We start from the raw sequence: 19,400 nt of genomic DNA on the forward strand, positions 1-19,400 counted from the left end.
CTAACCCAATCCTCTCTGCCTTTCTGTCGGAGGCTAGGCCTAATCCCCTTGCCATTTTGACTGGAGAAAAGTAAGGCGCCTAGCGAAGATCTGCCGTATCTAATACAGCTCAGCACTCAAAACACTCCCTGTCTACCTGATAACTTTCGATATATCTGTCTCTCCTTTTCTTACAGTCTGTCCGGTCTCTCTCACGGTCCCTCTCTCTCGCACGCATACACGCACGTACGCACACATGCACACTAAATCTGACCACACTAAAACTTTATCAACATTGTTTATCCCTCTAAAAGTTTCACTTTTTCTTATTTTTCTCTCCCCAGGGTACCTGTACGTAACCTGTCTGATCCAGAACTGCTCAGACAAGATGGTGACGGCTCAGTTCCTGGGGAAGATCGACCACAACTCTCTCTCAGTCCAAGACGACTACATCTTTGTCAAGGTAAAGAGACATTTACAAAACCCTTTGTTGTCGTGATATGTCTTCAGAATTGTTTGGTTATAATGTGCCACAATGGTATCCCTTTCTTAATCTACTCTCTTTGGCATTCAGATAGAAAGGAACAGTTGCTTGTTAGGACATTGCACATCATATGATGGAGATCCCATAGTGTGGTAGCCACAGCCACCAGCTTATTCTGTGATGAGGGAGGGAGGGAGGGAGGGAGTGAGGGAGGGAGGGAGGGAGGGAGGGAGAGAGAGAGAGAGCACATTTACAAATAAGGTTTAAAGAAATGTTACTCAATCTGAATATTGTGTGTGAGAGAAATGGAGAGAGGGAGAGAGAGACAGAGAGAGAGAGAGACAGAGGGAGGGAGGGAGCATTTAAAAATCTCATTACATGTGGAGGCCCGTGCAGGGTCAGTAGCAACAAAAGATTGGACTGTTATCCCCAGGGATTATCCCTGGAGCATTACTAACTACTACTACTAGGCTGCTGGGAGGGATGTGGGTTAGGGGGACAGTCATTCCTCAAAACACGCTCGTACGCACACACACACACACACACACACACACACACACACATGCACATACACACCCATACACACACACACACACACACACACACACTGAGACACATACTTAAAGAGACACACTGAAACACACAGAGACACACGCTGGTGTGTGTGCCCAAAGAGCTCTATTTTCATATCATCCAACAAATGTAAAAGCCTGCAGTTTGCTAAATGCCATTGGCTCTTGGATTGGAACCTGTGCTATGGTCAGATAACATGAAATTAAAGCTCTTTGGCCACACACACCAGTGTTGGCTTTGCCATCAAAATAAGGATGCATAAGCAAAAAAGAACCCCATACCTTCTGGGGCCCTTGTCAAGGTCAACGGCATCAGGAAATTGACCCAGTACCAGGACATTTTAGCCAAAAACCTCTGCCAGGAAGCTGAAACTTGGCCGCAAAGTGGATCTGCCAGCAAGACAATAACCTATAAGCACACATCAAAATCCACAAGGAAATGGTTCATTAAGCACAAAAACAAAGTTTTGCAATGGCCATCTCAGTCTCCGGACTTGAACCCCATCGGATATGTGGTTTGAATAGAAAAGGGCAGTCCAGCGCAGATGAAGGATATTAAGGATCTGGAAAGATTCTGTATGGAGGAATTGTCGAAGATCCCTCCCAATGTGTTCTCCAATCTCATAAAACTTAAAAAAAAGGCTCAGTGCTGTTATCCTTGCAAGTTGAGATATTGAAATGTATTGAAATAATAATCATTTTTACCCTTATCTTTTTGAGAGAAAAAAAAGCTTACTTGTTAAACAAAATCTCTTTCTCCGAGCAATTGTATTCGTATAAAATAATGTAATTTTCAAAGTGTTTTGAGAATACAATATAGCTGAGTATTTGTATTGTTTATTTTATACAGTCTGTTTTGTTTCCAGAGCGACTTACAGGAGCAATTTGGGTTAAGTGCCTTGCTCAAGGTTAGCAATAATTTTGGACCTGACTATATACTGTACACATGCAAATAAGCACACGCAGACACTGTTCAAATGCCCAGAAGCGCACACACTGAGACACACGTGTAGTAACCATCTCAGAAGCGCCCACACATGCACTAGTGAAATGACAGATGCTCATGCCAGTGGTATGCTTGTGCCCGTGGGGTGGGTGGGTATCAGATGCTGAGCTGTATGGAAATGCAGACTCAGACAAACAGTGAGAGAGAGCGCCAGTGTTAACATTGGCACATACACCTACTAGCTTAACATCCACAGAAAAACATTCCAGCTTAACTTCCACATCGCTGGCCTGAATAAGCTGGTCTTCAGCTTAGCTCAGCAGATGTTGTTTGAAGTTTGGTCATCTTGCATCTACTTTCCACCAGTGAGATCAGGGCCCCGTATTCACAAAGCGCCTCAAGGTAAGAGTGCTGTTCTAGGATCTGGCCGCCCCTGTCTGATTCATTATTATCTAAAAGGAAAAACTGATCCTAAATCACTACTTCCTACTTACCACAAACAGCCAAGCAGACGGTATTGAGCTGACACCACTGATCTCTCACAGTGCTAACAAACGTTCACACTTCCCCCATACTGTAAAATATGATGTCGATGGGCTTTTTTAACCGGGTCAGCACTCATCTTCTCTGATTGGATGATTCCACCTCAGCATGAGACAGCACAACTTCATCATTACCCAGAAGCCTCCTGCTGGGATTTGCATACTCTCTGTCTCTCGTTCTCGCTCCTTCTCTCCCTCCCTCTCTTCCTCTCTCTCTCTCTCTCTCTCTCTCTCTCCCTCTGCTGAGGTACTGTATTTCTGCTGAGCTCATCTCTCTCTTCAGGGAATAACAGATGGTGCACCTCCCGTTCACCTGTGGTGGTTAGGTTACTGGTGTGCACCTTTTCTCTCACCTTGTTTCTATTTCTTTCTCTCCATCTGTCGCTCTCTGTTTCTCTCTGTCTCCTATCGTCTCTTTCGCAGGTGAGCTGTAGAGTAGATCAGTCATGATGGCCGTGGTGTGCGAGACATGGAGTTAGCCATTGACATGGTGTGTGTGTTTCTCTCTCCCTCTCTGTCTGTTACCCAGGTGACCACAGGAAACCGCACCAAGCACTACGTTTCATACAGACGGAATGAGTTTGTCCAGATGAGGTTCCCTAAATACGCCCTACCAAAGGTACAGTGCATGAAATGGAACTGACCCCAACCGTACACAATAGAAATGACATACTGTTCCCTTCATGTCAAGGTACAGTACCTTGAAATGGAATTGACCTCAACCTTGCGCAATACAAGTGAAATATTCCCAATACGGTGCAATACAGACTGAGGGGCATACCGTATCTTCAAAGCAGATAGGAACCTCTGCTGTCAGTGTATGTGGCTCAGTAGACGGTGTTAGCCTGGCACTGGCTGAGTGTTATTGAACACTATTGATTGGAGAGCAGACTCTTCTGCTAAGCGCGCGCACACACACCACACAACACACAGACACACACACTAGGGATAGAGTGTGCATGGAATTACTTAGATTCTACCTCCATACCACTTTGAGGGTCTTGTGTTTGATTGCTCAGGCCCTTTGCGCTCTTTAAGGAAGGGGAAAGTGATTGAGTTACACACACACACACACACACACCACTCCTTCCTGCTTACCACAGCGTTTGACCGATCATTGAAGCAGGGCTTGTCTTAATAAGTACTGTATCATCCTAAGGGGATCAGAGAGCATGGGAAGCGGATCACTTTGATTAGGTGTCGGGGAGGCCATGGAGAGGTCTGCTGAGTCAAGTCATGATTTTCTACCGCCCCAGTTTTCCTTTCTCACTACATATTTCCTCTTAGCAGCTGATTGAGCAGATAGGCCACTCGTTCAAGTGTGGAGCTTTTAGGTAAGAGAGTGCAGGATGAAGAGGATAGAGAGACGGGGAGGTGAAAGAGATGAAGTAAGCAAGTGTGTGTGTGTGTGTGTGTGTGTGTGGGGGGGGCTTGTAATACATGTGTGATGAGAGAGAGAGAGAGAGAGAGAGAGAGAGAGAGAGAGAGAGAGAGAGAGAGAGAGAGAGAGAGAGAGAGAGAGAGAGAGAGAGAGAGAGAGAGAGAGAGAGAGAGAGAGAGAGAGAGAGAGAGAGAGAGAGAGAGAGAGAGAGAGAGAGAGAGAGAGAGAGAGAGAGAGAGAGAGAGAGAGCTGAGCTTCTTGTTTTCCACTGTGAATTATTGAGGAGCTTTTGAAAAATGCAAAACCAATCTGAGAGTGAAGTTGGGCCTCCTGAATTTATGGAGTTGTTAACAGCCTCTGTCTACCCTGTTTGTTTGTTAGTCTGAAGAGCTGCTAGACTGTGAAATCGTAGGCGATAGTCATCTCTTTCTCTTCTAGTCTCTGTTTCTCTTTCTTTCTTTCTCTCTCACTCCCTCTGTCTCTCTTGCACACTTTATCTCTTCTCCCTCTCTTTTCTCCTTCTCTATCAACACCATCTCCAGCTCTGTATCTCTCTCACTTCTTGCTCTCTCAATATATTCCCCTCCTTTTTTCTCTTTTTATGTCTATAGTAACAAGCTTTGTGGTGAGCCCTTTCTCTTCCAGTCTCTGTTTCTCTCTTTCCCTCACTTCCTCTCTCGTGTCTTTCTCTCTCTTCACACTCAATGATGTTCTCCTCCGTTTTTGTCTTTTCATCCGTCTCCATACTGACACGCTTTGTGGCGACCCCAGGAAGCCTCTGTGAATGTGTCTTAAAGCTTGTCTCTATGGGAGTGAATGGGAGAATACTGTCTGTTGTCTCTCTCTTTAGAAAGTCTGCTATGCTGTGCTGTCGGTTGCCTCACAAAGCCACATAGTGACAGGTGCAGCAGAGTCTTATTCTCCCACAGAGAGACATCAGCCCGCATGCTAACCGTTTGAGAGCGCTGCTCCGTTCAGTTATGGCCTGTCACCAGTTGCGTAAGTCAAATAATAAGTGAAGATGACATCCTTTTCACTCTTCCTACTGTACGTAGGCAAATCGGTGTCCCCCGCTTCCCTTTGTGTGGATAATGCTAGCTATTTCCAAATCAATGGCATTATACAGGAAATATAGCACAGTAGGTTTCTGCAAAGTAATCCTTTGCTTTGGCGTAGGATTGCACACCTGAGCACATATACGTGCTACTTTCAGCTGTCTGACTTGAGCTGCTCATCCACAGCAAATCCACATAACTCCATAGAGGATTATTCACTGGGCTTGGAGCGGTGTAAAACAAGTGGGTGGATAGCTGCTGTGAATGTAGAAGTCTTCGGGACTTGAAGTTTACAGACTCCTCAATGCCAACTCCTCAGGCTAAATACTCTGCAGGAGAGATCTGTCAACACAGAGAGGTGGTTTGCATAGACTTAATCAATGCAGGAGAGGTGCATAAGGGAATAGTGAACACACACAAACGCACACACACCTACTCACACGTAGTCACATAAACAAATGCACATTTGAGTACTTTATCTAGATCCATATGGAGGTACAAAGGGCATATGGTTGGACAGTCACACACACGCGCGCACACACACACACAGAGTGTGAGAGAGACAGACATCCCAATACTGTATACAGAGAGAATCAGCTAGGGGGAATGGTTTGTTGTTGTGTGTCTCATTATGTCTCTTTCTTGTTCTCTCTTTGTTTCTCTCTTTCTCTCTGTCTCTCTCTTCCCCCTAACACTTTGAGAGCATTTTGAAATAATACGTTCATCTAAGTGTTAATCCTTTGCTGCAGTCTAACGCATGCACGCACACGCACGCACACACACACACACACACACACACACACACACACACACACACACACACACACACACACACCATTATTCAGGTTTGACTACCCCACTAACTATTCTGAGCTAGCTACAGGTTGAGCTACCTTCACGTAGCACAAAGCGTTACAGAGCACAACCAGCGCTCTATCCCTCTCTCCCACTCTCACCCTCTGTCTTTATCCCTCCATCCCTCTATCTCTCTTCCCCTCCTCTACTTTACTATTGATGACTGAAATTCTGCCCAGTAGGCATCTTATGTGGTGGCTGAGTGTTCGCCTAATTCCACCATGACCCAGATTTGTTTCACCTCAAAGAAAAACATGCCAGCTATCGTTACCAGTGCTTCCACTTACAGTGCTAGATGAACAAAACCAGCAATACGTCCGCAGTCAAGGACTTTGTAGGGAAGTTGTGCACTAGTTCTATGCAGTAGCTTGCAGATTCATTGAACCAGAGTACATTTGACTATTGTGGTGCAGACCCATAAATCAGCATTTAAGACATATTGGGCCAGTTTCCCGACCTAGCCCAGAATTTTAAAGCATGCTCAATGGAGAGTCCCAGTTGAAAGTGCTTTTTAGTCCACAACTCGGCTAAAGATGTGTCTAGAGTGTCAACGTGTGGCGGTTCTGGAGTGCTCTTCACCGCTCACTTCTCCTGAAGGTTGACGTCGCCTCTCCATCTCTATTGCCATGTTAATGTAATCAGAGTGTCTCACAGGGAATGCCGACTCAGGCTCTGGAGTCTGTACCTCAGCCACTCTGTTTCTAACATCAGCATAAGAGTAGAAGTCCCTCGCAAATTATGAGTGGAAAACCTGGGTTTTTGTGAACAGCCGAAAGTGTTCTTGTACTCCTGTTTGTTCTCCTGTCACCGTTGATACAATATGCACAACCTTCTTGTTGTTTCTCTCTCTTGATGATTTCGCTCTCTCTCTCTCTCTCTCTCTCTCCCTCTCTCTCTCTCAGTGATCTCTCTGTCTCTCTGTCACTCCGTCTGTCTCTGAATCTCGCTCTCTCCTTCCCTTTAGTTTATGAAAAGACTGACGTCAGATCGAAGTTGTTGACGTAACTCCTATTCTCCTTCCCTCTTCATACCACCTCCTCTCCCTCCCCCCCATCAACCCCTCTCCCCAGGACGTCCACATAGTGAGTACGGATGAGAACCAGGTGTTCCTGGCTCTGCAGGAGTGGTACCAGACAGACACCTACAACCTGTACCAGTCGGACCCGCAGGGCGTCTACTACTCCATCGTGCTGGAGAACGTCCGCAGCACTAAGCAGCCTGAGGAGAGCGTCCTTATAGACATACTGGAGGTGAGTCATGTGGCGCTCCTCTGTGGCTCTGTTGGTAAGAGTGATTGCAATGCCAAAAATGAGCAATGCCAAGGTTGTGGGTTCGATTCCCGCTGCAAGGTCACATGATATACTAAAATTGATGTCCTCACTACTGCAAGTCATTTCAGATAGAAGTGTCTGCTAAATGGTATTGAGAGCAAGCACCCTGCCCCCTAGCTACAGGACAGTGTTATTACACCTTGACCAATGAGCGTGGTAGAAGTATGGTATGTTTCCCTCAAAACCTTAACCTTGTGTGCTTAGGTGTGAGTTGTCACACACCTGCTTTGAGGCATTATAATTTTATTGACTCATCTTTCTGCAAAACAAACGTGTATGGCTCATTTCCGTAGCGTTGTTCCCACTCACTCAACTTCCACCGTTGCTAGTCATTGCCAAGGTAACAGTGGGTAGGTGGTCTCACCTCCATGTCAGCGGAGAGCGGTGTCTGGAACGCCTGTGGCCTGGAGTGGGTCTTAAAATGGCACTGGATCCTGCGTGCCTTCTAGACAGACAGCTTACGTTAAAACACACAGCGTGAATGTGTTAGAATGCTGTGCATTCAGTAAGGAGGGTCCCACTATTTTCCCTGCCTCCCCAATTGGGTTTTGAAGCAGCTTTCCATTGTGTGATTGTTAGCAGTATACACACTCCTTTTGTTGTCAAAAATAAAAACACATGGGTGAGATATGTGTTTTCACTTTCCATATTTTATTCGGTTTTTTTGTTGTTGGTTAAGCCATCATTCATCGGGTTTGTTTTGACAAGGTCTCCCGGCGGAGGGAAGTCAAACAGAGCGAGGGAAGAGTAAAGGAAGAGAGGAGGAAGTGTTAGAGGAGGAGAGGCAGTGGCCCGTGGAGCTAAGGGCCAGCACCGAAGAACTCATTTTCTCTCCTCCTTTCCTCTCCTCTCGCACCTCTAGCCCCGGGCCACACTGTCCATCACACAGAGAGAGAGAGAGATGGAGAAAGAGAGGTAAAAGAGACAGGGGTAAAGCTGGAGGAAGACAGAGAGAATGTTAGAGGGAGAGATGTAGGAGAGAGAGAGAGAGAGAGAGTAAGAGAGGAGTAGAGAGTGTGTGGTGCGGGTACAGATGGAGACAGAGAAAGACAAGTCAGAGAGGTACACAGACAGGTAAGAGTTTTGCAGATAGAATTGCAGAGAGAGATAGAGAAAGGTCGAAAGAGACATGTTGTTTAATTCCCTCTTCCCCTTACGCAGACTCTCTTGACAGGCCGCCGACTGACCCAGAACCCGCAGCAGTTACATTATAGATAGGTGTGTCTGGAGATGCCAGCTCTTCTGTGTGGTTCTGTCTCCAACTGTCTGATCTCTGAACAGTCTTCTGTATCAATCCTGTGCTTTTAATAAATAGCTAGGACCCATACAAACTGATCCCACATCAGTATTAAACCTTCCCATAATATCATAACTGAGACGTTTGTTGTAATTGGTTTCCAGGTCCGTGGGGTCAAAGGCGTCTTCCTTGCCAATCAGAAGGTGGATGGCAAAGTGATGACTCTCATCACCTATAATAAAGGCCGAGACTGGGAACCCCTTGCCCCGCCTACCACTGACATGAACGGCAAGCCGGTCACCTGCCAATCAGTAAGGAACCCATGCACTACCTACATACAGTATACCAGACCTGCACTACCTACATACATTATACCAGACCTGTACTACCTACATACATTATACCAGACCTGCACTACCTCCATGCATTATACTAGACCTGTACTACCTACATACATTATACCAGACCTGCACTACCTGCATACATTATACCAGACCTGTACTACCTACATACATTATACCAGACCTGCACTACCTCCATGCATTATACTAGACCTGTACTACCTACATACATTATACCAGACCTGCACTACCTGCATACATTATACCAGACCTGTACTACCTACATACATTATACCAGACCTGTACTACCTACATACATTATACCAGACCTGCACTACCTACATACATTATACTAGACCTGTACTACCTACATACATTATACCAGACCTGCACTACCTACATACATTATACCAGACCTGCACTACCTACATATATTATACCAGACCTGTACTACCTATATACATTATACCAGACCTACACTACCTACATACATTATACCAGACCTGCACTACCTGCATACATTATACCAGACCTGCACTACCTACATACATTATACCAGACCTGTACTACCTACATACATTATACCAGACCTGCACTACCTACATACATTATACCAGACCTGTACTACCTACATACATTATACCAGACCTGTACTACCTACATACATTATACCAGACCTGCACTACCTACATACATTATACCAGACCTGCACTACCTACATACATTATACTAGACCTGCACTACCTACATACATTATACCAGACCTGTACTACCTACATACATTATACCAGACCTGCACTACCTACATACATTATATCAGACCTGCACTACCTACATACAGTATACCAGACCTGCACTACCTACATACATTATACCAGACCTGTACTACCTACATACATTATACCAGACCTGCACTACCTACATACATTATACCAGACCTGGACTACCTACATACATTATACCAGACCTGCACTACCTACATACATTATACTAGACCTGCACTACCTACATACATTATACCAGACCTGCACTACCTACATACATTATACCAGACCTGCACTACCTACATACATTATACCAGACCTACACTACCTACATACATTATACCAGACCTGCACTACCTACATACATTATACCAGGCCTGCACTACCTACATACATTATACCAGATCTACACTACCTACATACATTATACCCGACCTGCACTACCTACATACATTATATCAGACCTGCACTACCTACATACATTATACCAGACCTGCACTACCTACATACATTATACCAGACCTACACTACCTACATACATTTTATTCAGAGTGATTTACAGGTGCAATTAGGATTAAGTGCCTTGCTCAAAATCAGCAGATTTCGGTTACTGGTCCAGTGCTCTTAACTGCTAGACTACCTGCCACCCGCACATACAGCAACCTTCACCAATCCAGTCCATAGACCTACATATAAGGGATTACTTCTAGGATGGAAGGAAAGAAGGATGCAGTTTTGAAGCATTGGAACAGGCCATGGTCTTTCCAGGGCTTGATGTCCATTAGTCACAAGTCATACGAAGTACGCCTATAGCCATATAACACAGACAGAGAGAGAGAGCCCACTTTTCAAATTGAACCATCACTCAATCTGTGACAGAGTTCCACATAGACAGAGATATCATCTTCATGCGTTGGGAACAGGGAGTCATAAAGACAGGCACAAAGCCAGGGAATGAGACACTGACAGACTGACACACACACAGAAGTGTCTGTTTCCCCATATCTCACCATAACGACCGCCTATAACACAAATCAGCCGTTTTAGAACACCCGTGTCTCATGGGCGACTACGACCCCCATAACACCGTCCTTGTTTAGCCACGCCCCACCCTGGCCGTTGCGGTGAAACCAGGTTACAGGTCCGACAGACAGCTTTATATCCCCTGACAACAACACTGACACCCCACGGTGTCGCCAAGATGACACCAGTGGTGTAACGCGAACAATGCTACGACTATACCTTCATGACATGTCTCAGAGCACACAGGAAGAGTAATGGCCATTGAACAGAAGGATGGCGGTTTTTAAATGACTGTTAAAAGAATCCATGTACCTTAGATTAATGTGCGTAATCTTTGTTTAATCTACTGCCTAATAGCGCAGCAAAGTCCTTGTAAATTGCTTCTTTTTTTCCCCGTAAGTGATTTACTGTTTAGCGTTGCAAGGGCCAGATACAAGCGATTTGACTCAGTGCAGGTGCAACGTGATACCATCTGTACTGGAGCTAGGCTAGCCAGGGCAGCTAATGTTTTACTGTCATAGGAAGCGTGTAGGCTTAATGAGAGAGAGAGAGAGAGAGAGAGAGAGAGAGAGAGAGAGAGAGAGAGCGAGAGCGAGAGAGACCCACCTTTAAAATGGGCAGTCTTAGTCTGTGTTAGTTTAACTTTAAAAACTGCCCTAACGCCATTATCGTTATAGTGCCATGAGAGTTTTCAAATTCCTTGACGGCTCGTGAAGGAAGCATGAAAGGTAGCTTTGAAAGATGGTTCTTGTTGACGGGCCTGCACGGTCCTTTAGGGAGGCACTTAACCCCGTGTGTACATCCAGAGTCATAGCAACAGGGTTAACGAGGAGAGACGGCATCACGCTAACATACAGGGCCATCTTATGTATGAGTCATGAATAAATAACAACACTGAGAGGAGAGGAAGACTGGAGGAAGAGCAGAAAGTGGAGAGAAAAGTTACGCTTAAGATTGACACACAGAGAGTGGTGTGAGTCACATGTAAAAACACTAAACACATACACTTTGTCCCCTCAGTCACTCTCCACTCAGATGGATGTCAACACACACACTTGCATGTCACGAACACACACACACATAATGTACACCACCACCCGCGCACACCACGTAACACAGTCCTTGACCAATATACAGTACCAGTCAAAAGTTTGGACACACCTACTCATTCAAGGGTTTTTCTTTATTTTTACTATTTTCTACATTGTAGAATAATAGTGAAGACATCAGAACTATGAAATAACACATATGGAATCATGTAGTAACCCCAAAAATATATTTTAGATATTAGATTCTTCAAAGTAGCCACCCTTTGCCTTGATGACAGCATTGCACACGCTTGGCATTCTCTCAACCAGGTTCATGAGGTAGTCACCTGGAATGCATTTCAATTAACAGGTGTGCCTTGTTAAAAGTTCATTTGTGGAATTGATTTCCTTTTTAATGCAATCAGTTGTGTTGTGACATGGTTGAGGTGGTATACAGAAGATGGCCCTATTTGGTAAAAGACCATGTCCATATTATGGCAAGAACAGCTCAAATAGGCAAAGAGAAACAACAGTCCATCATTACTTGAAGACAGGAAGGTCAGTCAATTCGGTAAATGTTAGGAACTTTGAAAGTTTCTTCAAGGGCAGTTGCAAAAACCATCAAGCTCTATGATGAAACTGGCTCTCATGAGGACCGCCACAGGAAAGGAAGACCCAGAGTTAATTCTGCTGCAGAGGATAAGTTCATTAAAGTTACCAGACTCAGATTGCAGCCCAAATAAATGCTTCACAGAGTTCAAGTAACAGACACATCTCAACATCAACTGTTCAAAGGAGACTGCATGAATCAGGCCTCCTTCATGGTCGAATTGCTGCAAAGAAATCACTACTAAAGGACACCAATAAGAAGAAGAGACTTGCTTGGGCCAAGAAACACGAGCAATGGACATTAAACCCGTGGAAATCTGTCCTTTGGTCGGATGAATCACAGTGTCTTTGTGAGATGCAGAGTAGGTGAACGGATGATCTCTGCATGTGTGGTTTCCACCATGAAGCATGGAGGAGGACAGGTGATGGTTTGGGGGTGCTTTGCTGATGACACTGTCTGTGATCTATTTAGAATTCAAGGCACACTTAACCAGCATGGCTACTACAGCATTCTGCAGTGATACGCCATCCAATATGGTTTGGGCTTAGTGGGACTATCATTTGTTTTTCAACAGCACAATGACCAAAAACACACCTCCAGGCTTTGTAAGGGCTATTTGACCAAGGAGAGTGATGGAGTGCTGCATCAGATGACCTGGCCTCCACAATCACCTGACCTCAAACCAATTGAGATGGTTTGGGAAGAGTTGGACCGGAAGAGTGAAGTAAAAGCAGCCAACAAGTGCTCAGCATATGTGGGAACTCCTTCAAGACTGATGGAAAAGCATTCCTCATGAAGCTGGTTGAGAGAATGCCAAGAGTGGGCAAAGCTGTCATCAAGGCAAAGGGTGGCTACTTTGAAAAATCTAAAATATATTTTGATTTGTTTAAAAAAAAAAAGGTTACTTCTGTGTTATTTCATAGTTTTGATGTCTTCACTATTATTCTACAATATAGAAACTAGTAAAAAATAAAGAAAACACCTTCAATGAGTAGTTGTGTCCAAACGTTTGACTGGTACTGTATGTCAAAAAAGTCCCTTAATGTATTATAATGTTCCTACTCCTTAAATGTCCCGATACAAATTCACTCAGCCCACAGAATGTCACTCCACCTGTCAGAAACTCTTTGGTTTAGCCTCCCTTGGGGATTTGGTTTGCTTAACAAACATTACAGGAACTGCTGCGACTCTGAGGATTAGCCTAATGTGCTGCGGTGTTGAGCAAAGTGATATGGGAGGGAGAGCGAGAGCGAGGGAGAGAGAGCGAGGGAGCGGGAGAGAGAGAGATAGGGAGAGGGAGAGATCTGGGATGATATAGCTGGGTTACACACATGGCCACCTAAACAGTAATAAACTCCAACAGACATACAGGACCCACAGTTCCCAAAACATACTATCCTTTAATTTCCCATAAACTCTCTCTGTCCTGTCTTCTAGCCTGACTGTCACCTCCACCTCCACCTGCGCTGGGCTGACAACCCTTACGTATCAGGAACCGTCCACACCAAAGACTCCGCCCCCGGACTCATCATGGGTGCAGGTGAGTAACCATGACAACCTCCACCCAGTTACATCATTACTGCAGTGGCCATGGCTACTACTGTACATTAGTATGACCAGTCATCCTGGTTGTTTAGCTTTACTTATTATTATCTGTATGTGACACTGTAATAGCTTCTGTCTAGGGTCACTAACACTAGGACCCCCTCACAGTTTGCTAGTGAACAGGCTTTGGTTAGGCCTTTTAGCCTAAGTAAGGTTTAGCCTACTTGTTCTAGTGTGGGATTACAGCCCCATTATAGGAAGGCAGTTTCTGAGCCTGTTGTTTTGATAGCTCTATGTGTTGTAGTACAATGGAGCCCTCAGGCAGACAGTGGGGCTCGTAAAAAGGCTGGACATAATGCATGCTTACATCAGGCAGACACAGTGAGGGAGAACTAGTCGTGGAGCTATGTGTGTGTTCCGCAGTTCATCAAGCGCACTATCCACCAAAACCTTCCCGGAGTGCTCTATTTTTGACAAACCCACAGTATCTGGATTTAAAACATCCCACGCCTCTAGACAACCTGGATTTACCCCAGAAAGGCAGTGGGTTAGAGGAATGGAAGATACAGTGCCAAAGTACTTCAACCCCAGAGAAGAGTTCACTCAGTCATTGCTGCTTTTATTTATTGAATATTTGGCATTTCTGTGCGGGCACCCCTGGAGGAGAGCTAAAGTAGGGGTCCGTAGTGAAGGGGATAAGTGGGCTGCCTCATCTCCTGAGTGAGTACGAGCTGCCTCGCCATCCCTTGCATCCCCCCTCCTCTCTTCCCTTATTCCCACTGTTAAGAACGAGAGGAAAATTACCCTCCATCTGAAATGATTTGTCGGTGCAGGAGGCTTTGATCCAACAGATCGCCCCCTCCTCCCTAATTTTTACTCCTTCACTCTCTTTTTTAACAAAATGAGACAGTTGGAAGAGCATTTTCTTTCTCGACCCTGTGTTCAAAGGGAGAGCATTAATAGCCTGGAGATCCCTGTACTCTTACAGAAAAAGGGTTCCAAAAGAGTTCTTTGGCTGTCCCCATAAGAGAACCCTTTTTTGGTTCCAGGTAGAAAAGGGTTTAACCTGGAGCCAAAAGGGTTCTACCTGGAACTAATAAGGTTTCTTCAAAGAGTTCTCCTATGGGGACAGCCAATGAACCCTTTTAGGTTTTAGAAATCACCTTTTTTTATACGTTTGTAGTGCTGTGACTAGGGCTGTTACGTGACCATATTACCGCCACACCGACGGTCACGAGTCATGATGGCAGTCAAAATCCATGTGACCGCTTAGTCATGGTAATTGGGCCTACCTGGTACTCCACACTCTATTGTCCCTCTAATCACTCTGATATCAACACTTCATGAGAGCTCATGTTGCGCAACATTTCTATAGACTATGCAATTGTGTGAGAAAACAGAGTGATGGCCTCTATTAAAAAGAGGAGGATTCCATCAGCTTTCTATAGACTAGGCCTACTATATTTATTTCTCAACCTTCCTAATATTAAGCACATTGCTTCTCTTCAAAACAGGAGTATAGCCTACCTGGCTGGCATGAAAATGAACCACGGGAAAAGCGTCCTCCATTCGCTATTTAAGTCCATAGATTACATTTTCTTCCGCTGCTCCTGTTTCGAGACAGGTGTATAATAATGGTCCAGTCTAAATCAAAATAAATTTCACACATATATTATTTATTATTTTTAAAGACAAGATTAGATCAAGAATAGTGTGATGGGTGAGAATATTAGCCTATCACTTGTGAATGATATATTGTCACTTGTGAATGATGACCAGCTTAAGGAAAACAGCGCATGCTTTTTTTGGTGACTTTTTCAAATCATAGTCGCACATATAGGTTTGTATCACAACTAAATTGGCCAAATAGCTTCTTAAAATGAAGCAGATTTTTCCGCTTTACAACGGGTGTAGAGCCTAACTGGCATACATACACAGCAATTTTCACCATAGAAATGCGCCTTTATAATAAAAGCATTACATGCATAATCGCATTTGTGGTCACTTTTGAGAATGGTGTTTCCTGCTAATGGAGATTTGCACTTATAGCCTACTGCCATAGTAGTTTATCTACATTTTAAGCTGTCGCATCCCACAACTGTCCCGGACTATGTTTGTTGCACAGAATATAATAAGTCAACTGTTGTACTATGGGGGATAGTAGATTGACATAGGCTTGTGCTTTTGCTGTTTATTAGGCCTACTCATCTTGTTGGCTGCCGAAAAGTAAATGTGGACAGTTCTTCCAATATCTTCAATATGTGCCTCGGAATTGGATAAGGACGCGCGCAGTTGCGTCCCCGATGTGTCTGTCTTCACTTGTAGCCTGTGAGACTGAGAGCCATGTGAGTGAGAGGTGCTTCGGCACGCAGCGGAGAGAAGGGAATTATAATTATTATAATCAGCCCAAGGGCACAACGGCCACTGGCCGCAAAAGGCATGGATTTTTTTAGGGGGATTATGTCCACACAAAGGGGATGCAGCCGGGAAATTCGAGGCATTATCAAGTGCGTCAGCCAACAAGATCTCTTATTCATTTTTGTAGGTATTTTCTTAAAACTGCATTGTTGATGTCACGGATCCCTCTGAAACTTTCATTGCGCACACCTGGCCCCTATTCCCACTGATTGTGTTTGTATATAGGTGCCCTTTGGTTTTCCATTGGGCGGTCGATTATTGTTACAATGTCCGTTGGTGCGTGTGAGTACCTATGCTATGTGTTTTGGCTTTCTTGCCATTGTGGATTGCGCAGATGATTACAGGTCTCGTCCCGCGTGTTAATCATTGTGCCCATGTGTTATTTATTCAAGGTACTCCTCGCTCTTTTTGGGGGGGTTTCTACCCTGTGTTTTGTTACGTGTTTGTTTGGTCTTCGTCCCAATGCCTTTACACGGCATGCCGCAATTTGAGCTTAATAAAAACCCATATTACGCATTCCTGCGCCTGTCTCCCGAATCATTCATACCTACGTGACAGTTGGTTAAGGGCTTGTAAGTCAGCATTTCACTGTAAGGTCTACAGCTGTTGTATTCGGCACATATGACAAATACAATTTTATTTGATTTGTCAACTTGTGAATGAGAGACAAAGCAGAGCTCATGCCTTTCATGCAACATTTTTTCAAATCATCATTAGAGTCGCATCATGCAGCCTTAGAATGTATTACTAATCAAAACAGATAGCCCAGCATCATCTCCTTTTATCATAAATAAAGTTACATAAATAACTCTAAATGAAGCATATAGGAATACCTGTTTCTTTGTTAAGCGCTCAACACAAAATAGCCACATGTGCGCACTCCCTCAATCGTTTGGAGAAAATATAATTTCCATTCTATTCAGTTATGTTCAATTGTATTCTTCAAACTTTAAAATAATATAAAATAATGCCATGGAATTCTAAGCAAATCTTGTCTGCTAAATGAACTAGTGTAGCCCACAGCCATATGGCATAGCCAGATCAGGACCTAGCATAAGGACAACTCCGAGTATGCTATTCTGTTCTTTTGAAATAGACTACATTTTCTTCATATGTTTCTTTAGACCTGTCTAAGATAAATCATGGATTTATTGGATGGTGTAGGCTATATTACATGGATTTATTCGACTTTTTAAAATGTAGATGTTCCAAAGGTCTGCATCAGTGGCTTGTAGGCTATGCGCGGAAGCCAGGAGATGCTAGATGTGTTTATGTTAATTAACGGTCAATTACCGCACGACCAGCAGTTATTTGCTTGACAATCACCGGCTGACAAAATGTCATGACCGCCACAGCTCTAGCTGTGACATCCATGGCTGCTGCCTGCTCATTCAATTCTCTGTCTCTCTCGCTCTCTCTCTCTCTGTCTCTCTGTTTGTCAGGTAACCTGGGTTCCCAGCTGGTGGAGTATAAAGAAGAGATGTACATCACCTCTGACTGTGGGAAGACTTGGAGACAGGTGAGTCTCTGTCTCTCACCACCGCCCTCCCCACCTCCCTCCCCGCTTCTCTCCTCACCTCCCTCCATACTTCCCTCCCCACCTCCCTCCCGCTTCTCTCCTCACCTCCCTCCATACTTCCCTCCCCACCTCCCTCCCCGCTTCTCTCCTCAGCTCCCTCCATACTTCCCTCCCCACCTCCCTCCACACCCCTCTCACCACCGCCCTCCCCACCTCCCTTCCCGCTTCTCTCCCCACCTCCCTCCATACCTCCCTCCCCACCTCCCTCCCCCACCTCTCCTCACGTCCCTCCATACTTCCCTCCCTCCATACCTCCCTCCTCACCTCCCTCCCCACCTCTCTCACCACCTCCCTCCCCACCTCTCTCTCCACCTCCCTACATACCTTCCTCACCATCTCCACCCCCACCTCTCACTCCACCTAAAAAAGGAGAAGATTCAGGGAGGAAATTCAATTCAAGGCGGAGGTTAACTTCCAACCTCCTGACAAAACCTATTATACAGTGTTCAGCTTTCTGAAGAAGTTTTATGACAACCTCTAATTTCCATGCTCTTCTTTTATGTGATGTATTAATGTACCGTAATCTAATTTATTTCTAGCGCTTATCGTCCTACTAACTTTTCACTCCCTGGTCTTTTCGATACTTCCTGTGATTGTCCTTCCTGTTTGCAGGTGTTTGAGGAAGAGCATCACATCCTGTACCTGGACCATGGAGGGGTCATTGTTGCCATCAAAGACACCTCCATCCCCCTCAAAATACTCAAGTAGGCTCATTTTACTGTCAAAATACTCTGTAACTCCAATACTCATGACACTCAATATACCAATACAGGAGCCACCAATGTGTCCATACAGTCCTATGACAGTTCATCTATGACCTTCAAAACACCTGACCAGGACTAGGTCTCTCCTGTGGATCATATCTATATCAATAGATTTTATCTCAATGAAGCTATAACCTTGATAAACGTTGAATGAAAAAGAAATGATAAAAAGCATTCAGTAATGAGAATCCTTATCACTGACCTTTATCAGCAGATGACCTTTGTCTCAACAGCCTCATCAGCATCAGAAAGGTCAACTTTATGCCCACTTCACCCTCTAAACCCCAAATCACTGCCTTGGGACTGAGCTGCAGTAGAAATCTTCAGGCAAGAGCGTGAGAGTGTTTTGAAAGGCGTTTGGGAGACATTGCCACAGTCAGTGTCTGTACTCTGTGTGCCCTTTATCTAAAGGTAAACTCTCTCTGAGAGAGAGAGAGAGAGAGAGAGAGAGAGAGAGAGAGAGAGAGAGAGAGAGAGAGAGAGAGAGAGAGAGAGAGAGAGAATCTGTGTTAGTCATGAGCCCTCCAACAGCCCTAAAAGACCCTTCAAACAAAAAGAGAACCCTCTTCAAACCCAGTCACTGACACGAGTCCAAAATCCATATCCTCAAAGGAGACGTTTTTCTCCCCCTCTCAGAAGGGCACTTGAATTTGAGAGTTCAAGAAGCAGGCCCTCTGGGTTTCCAACACCGCTACATATGTACTGTAGATCACAGAGATTCACTTTCTGTTAGGGGCCCCTTGGAAAGCAAAAGGCCCCAACTCAAGGATGCCCCTTGCCAATATTCTGACTTCACTGCACATACTTGTTCAAATAATGTTAGATAATGCCTGGCTTTGAATAACGTCAATAGCAGCGGGGTTGTTTGGGGTGATGTACTATCCCACCACTGCCATGTCGCTTTTAATCATATAAAAACATAACGTTCTCGGAGATGAGATGGCAA

The 19,400-nt window shown here is 44.7% G+C and overlaps 1 protein-coding gene across 5 annotated transcripts in view; it reads left to right on the plus strand.

The window, feature by feature from the left end:
- Window positions 1–19,400, plus strand: part of LOC115194114 (VPS10 domain-containing receptor SorCS2) — a 342,482-nt gene that overhangs the window by 297,479 nt on the left and 25,603 nt on the right. For all 5 annotated transcript variants that reach the window (XM_029753498.1, XM_029753499.1, XM_029753501.1 and 2 more), the window contains exons 7-13: window positions 324–442; window positions 3,053–3,142; window positions 6,885–7,064; window positions 8,547–8,693; window positions 13,586–13,688; window positions 17,554–17,630; window positions 18,303–18,394. In XM_029753498.1, coding sequence (XP_029609358.1) covers window positions 324–442; window positions 3,053–3,142; window positions 6,885–7,064; window positions 8,547–8,693; window positions 13,586–13,688; window positions 17,554–17,630; window positions 18,303–18,394 — 808 coding nt within the window. The remainder of the gene's footprint in view (window positions 1–323; window positions 443–3,052; window positions 3,143–6,884; window positions 7,065–8,546; window positions 8,694–13,585; window positions 13,689–17,553; window positions 17,631–18,302; window positions 18,395–19,400) is intronic.

The sequence above is a fragment of the Salmo trutta genome, chromosome 5 (assembly GCF_901001165.1).
Source record: "Salmo trutta chromosome 5, fSalTru1.1, whole genome shotgun sequence".
Lineage (NCBI taxonomy): Eukaryota > Metazoa > Chordata > Actinopteri > Salmoniformes > Salmonidae > Salmo > Salmo trutta.